Consider the following 7,996-nt stretch of genomic DNA (forward strand, 5'->3'; position numbering starts at 1 on the left):
TTGAATAAATCATACGATAATTCTTTAAAAGCGCCTGTGTGGAGATCGCCTATATTGATATGATTAACATTCTTGTCCATTCCATTCACTTTACCCACTATCCGCTTAGCTAAATATACACTCATACAGCCCTATCAAACGTTGGGTTTTATAAGGAGTTATACATAACTTCTACATCGCAAATCCACTCGATACACGTTTAATAATGTTCACGTTGGCTTGAATGTCCAAGTCAAAATCTAGCAATGAAAACAGCAGAATGATTATAATCTTAATGAAGGGAAAGTTGCTGTGCAATATCAAACTTTTGGACATTTTAATGACAGAATTTTGGGTCACACATTATCACAGTTTGATTATGAAATGAATTGATGCCACTGCATACCTCCCATTCCCTTGTTCATAAATCTTGGATAAAATTTCCCCTTCAATTGAAAAACCAACAGAAAGACAATAACTTCCGTCCTATCAATTTTTCAGGAATTGCAAACATTTAATTATTACCTTTGTGAAAGATATATACAGAGTGAGCGACACTTCGTTACTGATGAAAGGAATAATGTCCATTATGATTGAGACTAATTGACTATAAGATATCAAGTTCAAAATTTATAAACTCTTTTTATCATTCTGTGTCAATTTTGGACTGTATTAACTTAATAACTTTATTTTGAATTTACTATTCTAATAAAAGTGAACTTGAACATGAAGAGGACTCTTTCGAGTACATCACATTCAAGGACTCATTCATTCCTATAATAGAAAACTACATGCCTTTCCCTCCTCAATATATAAAAATATACAGATGTACATTTATAACATTATATTTTTATATATCTGGCCGATACATGAAGAATCTAACTTCAAGAACAGATACCATTTCATCAACTTATAGGATATTTGAGATTGAATCTGCAGAAATACAAAGAAGATAATTAAGATTCTTGTGATAGTAGTGATGACATCTTTTAAGGATATTAATTATCATGAAACAAAAATTCTGAAGTCTCATTGGAAAGGCATTATACAAAATGTATGTATTTTTCTCAGTGTAATGATATTATTTTACAAACTTTGAAAATTGCGATTACATTTTTTTTGCAATATCATTCTTCATGTATACATGTACACATATATCCCTTTTCTTTTTACATCTATATTATAATATATCAAAGGTATATTATTTTTGTGTTTCCAGCTAAACGTAAACTAGTTCCATGTTCTTATTTCTCACTCTTCTTCTTCAATTTTTTTTTTGTTCTTTCATATTCTGAGGAGACTTTATCGACAAATCATGCTATATAGATACTTCAAAGCTCCGCAAATCGCTTCAAGCCGATGATGATAGATATTGGCAGTATAAGGTGGCAGTGTTTATACACCTTTGAACACCGGCAGAGACAATAGTTGTGTTCGAATGCACGCAGACTTGTGCATTAAGTCGTCTTTCGCACTGAGAAACGTCTTTCGGTGTGAAAGAATATTATGTGAATATTGTTTGACTCCCCGTTGGTATTACTTTGAGTGGCACACTTTCCCCGATGTTCACTGATGTTAGCACACTTGTCCTTTCCCGATATTTGCACACTTTCCCCTCGACATTAGCTCACTTGTCCTTCCCCGATGCTAGTACACATTTCCGCGATATTAGCACACTTGTCCTTTCCCGACATGTAGGGACACTGTCTTTACCCCGATATCAGAACACTTTTCCCATTGTTAGCACAATATTCCCGATATTATCACACTTTTCTCGATTTTACATTATGCGGATTTTTAATCACTTGTCTCTTCTTTTCTTCGATGTAGATCGTTGCCCAGTTGGGCTAGGTCGGTCTCTCCCTCGATGTAGATCTCCACCCCTCCGCTTGTAGATCCGCGATACTTATTGGACAATTTTTCCATGTGATCTCTATTCAGCGTCATGAATTCCCGCTGCTCGCGATCCGTCGCGTTCACCGCTCCGAGCTTCTGGTAGAACGTCTTCCCGCCAAAATTCCATCGTGACACACCCCACATGAGAGAATTACAACCGCTGTCGAGACATATCTGTGAAAAGAATATCGATAAATATTATTATACAGACGTACAAACGTACCTATAACAACACATATTATATAATTAAAAACGCACATTGTATCATACAGACACAGCCATGTACGCTGACTATAAATTTACGTTTTATATTTTGCCTAATCTTAGTTTATATAACTTTTCTTTACTTGTCTTTACTTTACTTTGCTTTGATACAATAATTCAATGTTGGATGCAGGACTATTGATTGTTAATCAATCTCAGAGTTTCATTCCACCTTATCAAAATCTGTGAGGTTCATCACGAGCGGGAGAGGGGAGGGGTTTATGTCAATTACTCAGGGGCGGATCCAGGAATTATGTAAAGAGGGGGCGCCTTTACAAAATTAAAGGGGGCGCACGCACCCCTCCCCCAATTTTTTGTCTTTTGATTTCTTTTATTCTAAAAATAAAAAAAGAATGGGGGGGGGGGCGCCCGGTGCGCTCCCCCCAGGATCCGCCACTGTTACTTGACCGGTGACTGTCATTATTCATGCGAGCAGACATACGGATACAGTAATACTAAGCATTCAATTTTCAATTCAAATGAAATTTCATTTTCAATATCACAAAGTTACAAATTCCTTGCAAATGAATAGATTCGCAAACAATGTTCAACCACAAAACGCTGGTTGATTTAACATTATTATTTCCGGCTGCGTAATGATATGCAACAAATCTTGTTTACATGACTGAGAAATTATAACAGGGGCCCTGTTTATAAAGCTGTTCGTAAAGTTACGCCTGACTGTACGAACGACTGGAATATGAAGTGCCAATACGTGTGCCTATTTCCCCCTTACGTTTTAACAAAGTACGACTGATGTATGTCAATATTTTATCTACATTGGGATAAAAATACACTTTCAACTAAAAACATGTGTTAACACGTAAGAATAATCATTCTCATCTGCAATTGTCAACTTCAGCTAAAAAAAATTAATGATTACGAAACCCACTAGGCTTGTCATATTTAAGTCGTTCGTAAAGTCGTACGTAACTTTACGAACAGCTTTATGAAACAGGGACGTAATGACGAAAGCGACATTCAACAATACCTTTGACGTAGTGCGAAAGAGGGTCGGCGCGAGGTTATTTCCTGGAAGTCAAGAATAAAAATGAAAACAAGACGATATATTGAATCACCAACATGCTGATATTTATGGATACGTCAGAACAAGCGACGCCCCTGGAGTATCAATCAATGGTGCTCGTTAACATTGTGTTTTGGAAGTAATAGAAATGTCATTAATCATAACATGATTTCTATCTTTCTGCACGACCACTGGAATCTGTAATGAAGGACGATCGCGTTGCGTGTATAAGCCTTTTTGCCCTCTCGGTGAAACTTAATTGGTTTGCTTGTCTCGCAACAACACATTTACGTATTCCATGTGATATAGCGCTATTCTTCTCCATTTCAGACAGTTTTGAACAGACAACGGAATGACGTAGCCGTATGCGTCATCCGTTTAATACGCAACAGAATCAGAGACAAAATGAAATAACAAGCTCAATTATACTGTGTTTGTCCGTCTGCCTTTCTGTTTGTGTGTATGTACAGTTAATCATCATGCATATCCCACACACGATACACACATAGACAAATTGACAGAGACAGACAGACAGACAGACAGACAGACACACAATCATTGTGTATACATAAGTATTGTGTATCATATGCATTTCCTTTCGTAAATTTGATATCGTAAACACAGACCTATAATTATGCCACCCCATGCGACGGCGACAGTGGTACATTCGCAAAGATATAGGAAAAATACAACTGAAATGTTTCAGTTGCCGTTCATTTTCACTTTATGTCCAATTGTACAAAGAGATTAACAACAATTTAACCATGAAAAAGACGAAATCGAGCTTTTGAAGGGCGCACTTCTCTCCATGATCAACACCTACCCCTGTGACTCGACGTGACGAACATGCCGCTCATGAAGGCGGACCGACCCTTGTAGATGCTGTACATCTCGTTGAAGGTAGAGAAGCCGACGATTTCGCCGTTCTTGCTCTCCATCTGCTCCTGGGTGAAGTAGCACTCCACCACCAGGAAGGAGAAACGCGGAGGGTCGGTGAAGGCATCCCTTCTCAAGACTATACCAGGGGAGGAAGGAAGGAGATGGAGAAGTTAGATCATAATTCAAATTTCCCGTTTCACCTATTCATTCTTTCTCTTCTGCTTCATTCTGAAATTTGATTAGCATTTTCTTGAATTTAACATTCCGTGAGATGGAGAGATTTGATCCTAATATCATTTCCTATTTCACCTATTCATTCTTTCTCTCCTGCCCCTGTCATTCTTCATTGACATTTCTTTGTGGAAATTCACATAAATAGGCAAGAGATAGATAGATAGATAGATAGATAAATAGATAGGGGATGGACAGATAGGGAAATAGATAGACAGACGTAATTAATATATATATATATATATATATATATATATATATATATATATATACATATATATATATATAGATAGATACATATATATATACATATAAATAAGATTCAGATATAAATAGATGGGGAAATCGGTAGAGAAAGACAAATAAGGAAGCTGATAAAAATATAGATTGATGAACATTTGCACGCACAGAAAATAATATTATGTTTCAATATGAAAATATAGGACAACAGTGATTGTTTCTTATCGCTCCTACATTATCCCATAAGGCGTTATTCTTTTCCATTGCTCCTTAGATAGTATTGCTGGCTGAGGAGATACAGCAGACGTCTTTCGACGTATATGATAATCTTCAAATTATGACGTCACAATCGGGGTAGACTGCCCCATTCACGAATCCTACCTCCACAACCCCCTCCCACCCCACCCCCACACACACATACACACAGGCGTGTCTCAATTTTAAGGTGGGGTCTTACTATCTTCTGTGGTGTCCACGGTCATGTCCCGGTCATCGCTGCTTGGATGTTGTTTTTGACTGCTGAATTCAGCTGTTTCCCGGATGAGACGATAGAGGTCGCTGCAGTCCTCCGGCCTTCCTTTTCGAATGATGTAGTATACCATGGCAACGCTTATACTGACCTTTTGGTGATTGCGGATATTCCAACGTAGACTGGTTCGCGCCCCCAAATCTAGTGCAGATGAGATGAGATGAGTAGCATTAACATTTCAGGCAGGGCTATAAGTCAGGCTATAGGCACGATATGCAAATTCTGCTACCCTATCAAATTATCTTAAAAGCATATCCAACACGAAATGCATTAATTTTCGCAACGATGTTCTGCTTTTGAAATGAACTTGCATATGCAACAGATGTTTGTGCATGCTACACCCTGTAACATTTGCCTCTTAAGTTGAATTTGACTCTGTTTCTTAATGTATCTCCATTGAAGTACAGTAACAAACAAAACTGAGGTTAATGCTAACATAATACGTGTTCAATAGGAGTAACCTATAAACATGATGATGATGATAAATAGTCACAAGATTGATAAAAATGATGACAGTAGTAGAAGTAGTAGTAATAGTAGTAGTAGTAGTAGTAGTAGTAGTAGTAGTAGTAGTAGTAGTAGTAGTAGTAGTAGTATAGCAGTAGTGGTAGTAGTAGTAGTAGTAGTAGTAGAAGTAGTAGTAGTAGTAGTAGTAGTACTAGTAGTAGTAGTAGTAGTGGTCGCAGTAGTAGTAGTAGTAGTAGTAGTAGTATAGAAGTAGTAGTAGTAGTAGTAGTAGTAGTAGTAGTAGTAAAGTCACTTCTCCCTCTAAAGTAAGTGTCACGGGGAAACTTGGACTTTTTCATGTTCACATGGAAACCTTCATTTGAAATGCTCTCCCGTTCTTGCAACATGTCTCCTAAAGATTCCAAAAAGATAGGTGATGACAATTCTTTTGAGGTCGGTGTTCTACACCTTTACTATTACCCTCACGATACCTTCATGTTTCATACAGAACGCATTGAATTCAGTGAAAAAGTCCCTGCTCAGGCACTAGCCATGCACTGTTAAATGCCGGGATGACCACTAATCTTTCGCATGAATTTGATTAGCTACCACCATGCGAGATAATTGATTCAAACTGAATTTCGTCGATGAAATACCAAGCACACTGGGAACGTAATGAAAATCCTCCAATCGCGACGTTCAAAATGTGATCATTGATTGTTATAATTGTAGCGGCACATGAATGTGATGTCGCCTCTTGAACTGCGTAAATGAGAAGCCTTCCGCGCGGGAGACTGTAATAATTTTTCCCGCGTGACATCGATTGTCAGCTTTAATAAGGTAGAATAATAGGCAACACAATGGGAGAGAGATGACTCTGAGATTGCTCGCAATTGGGAGCGATTCATGATACAGCGTTGAGCGTTGATGAGTTTTGTGGGTCTCTTTATCTCCTTCATACACACCCGCAAGCACACACACACACACACACACACACACACACACACACACACACACACACACACACACACACACACACACAACACACATGCACGCACATTCACACTTTTTTATTTGGTTTTGTTTTAAACACTTTTTCAATAATCCTTATTCATTAATATTCAACCACACACCAAACATAACACACACACACACACACACACACACACACACACACACGCACACACACACACACACACACACACACACACACACACACACACACACACACACACACACACACACAATATATAGGAGACTGTCGTCATTTTGCTAAGCTTGACTGGAACAGAAGCATATAAAAAAAGCAAAACAAAATGTGCGTGTGGTAGTCTATGATGTAGAGTGCGTACATCCAATGGGTGTTCTAGAATTAAATTGTTTTAATGAAGATTATCATCATGAAAAAGGGGAAAAGGTGTTAAGTTTTTACTTATCCGAGAAAATAAGCTGTATGTACAAGACCAACTTTAAAAAAGGGAAAAGGTACCAAGTTTTCATTCATCCGAGAAAATAAGCTGTATGTACAAGACCAACTTTAAAAAGAAGCTTTTCTTGAATTACATGAAACTGTGTAACATCGATGAATAGTATATGAGTATGTTACACTGCCAAAAACACATAATACACATGCTGCACGCGCGCAGCACTACTGAACATTTTTCTCTCACTACATTACTAGTATACAATGCTTAAATCGACCTTTTGTGCTGCAGACCAGCACTGAGCTTAATTCGCCATGAGGCCGTCAGCCCAGTCAAACCACACTTATGGTGATGGTCTCCTGCTTCCTTTGTAAATCAAATATACTGTTTTTGACGATTCGTACAACCAGTATGATAATCATGGTACAGTATCGCATGACATTATACTTATAGCTATATTTTGTTCAAAATTCTTTTCAACAATGTTAAAATGTAAGTTTATTTTGTTTTGACTTAAGACATGTGAGAAGCAGAATAAATGCAAACATAATGAATTATTGATCTCTGTTTGATCGTGGTTGGTAAGAAATTCCAACGTTTTGGACAGAAGTGTCTAGACACGTTGAATACTGTTATTTTTGGAGTTTATATAGATGATGATAGGATGAGTAACGGATTGAATACGAATTCTCGATTTAAATAACCAGGATGATGCGATCCCTCTTATACCATAAATCTACCGTATATGGATTACTGTTCAACAATGATCAAAGGTATCAAACGCTTGCTTTCTTTCATATTATATGTATTTTTTTTCACGAGCCAGAAATTCTATCGTACAATGGTATTAACGCATGCATGAATGACATGTCCCAGATCGAAAGTGTTTCTATATAAATCGTCTTGTGTTAAAGAATTCACTGTACTGCTCAATCATTGATGGACTGCATTATCATTTCATTCAAATTGAATCCGTTTGTTTCTTTGTTGCTTTTAGTGCAGTCCTTCCTTGAATAATACCAATCATCATGCTTATGCGCAGATGTCACCATAGCAACGGATGTTTGCCAAAACGAGATA

At 37.5% G+C, this 7,996-nt stretch overlaps 1 protein-coding gene across 1 annotated transcript; it reads right to left on the bottom strand.

The window, feature by feature from the left end:
* Window positions 1–1,776: 1,776 nt before the first annotated feature.
* Window positions 1,777–5,118, bottom strand: LOC139728945 (thialysine N-epsilon-acetyltransferase-like). The gene is made up of 4 exons (XM_071639874.1): window positions 4,974–5,118; window positions 3,990–4,181; window positions 3,131–3,171; window positions 1,777–2,049 (listed from the first exon to the last, which is right to left on the bottom strand). Exons 1-4 carry the CDS (start codon window positions 5,116–5,118, stop codon window positions 1,777–1,779), a joined length of 651 nt encoding a protein of 216 aa, XP_071495975.1.
* Window positions 5,119–7,996: the final 2,878 nt, after the last annotated feature.

The sequence above is a fragment of the Diadema antillarum genome, unplaced genomic scaffold, assembly GCF_040938485.1.
Source record: "Diadema antillarum isolate AM-2024a unplaced genomic scaffold, OU_Dant_1.0 seq00000205_RagTag, whole genome shotgun sequence".
Lineage (NCBI taxonomy): Eukaryota > Metazoa > Echinodermata > Echinoidea > Diadematoida > Diadematidae > Diadema > Diadema antillarum.

Bases quoted from the DNA above. Each gene is read 5' to 3' on its own strand.
- LOC139728945 (XM_071639874.1), bottom strand. From the start codon at position 5,118: ATGGTATACTACATCATTCGAAAAGGAAGGCCGGAGGACTGCAGCGAC. The intron at 4,182-4,973 runs GTAAGACCCCAC...CCCCTGGTATAG, and splicing joins CGTGGACACCACAGAAGATA to TCTTGAGAAGGGATGCCTTC. The intron at 2,050-3,130 runs GTATTGTTGAAT...TTCTTTTCACAG, and splicing joins TCTTTCGCACTACGTCAAAG to ATATGTCTCGACAGCGGTTG.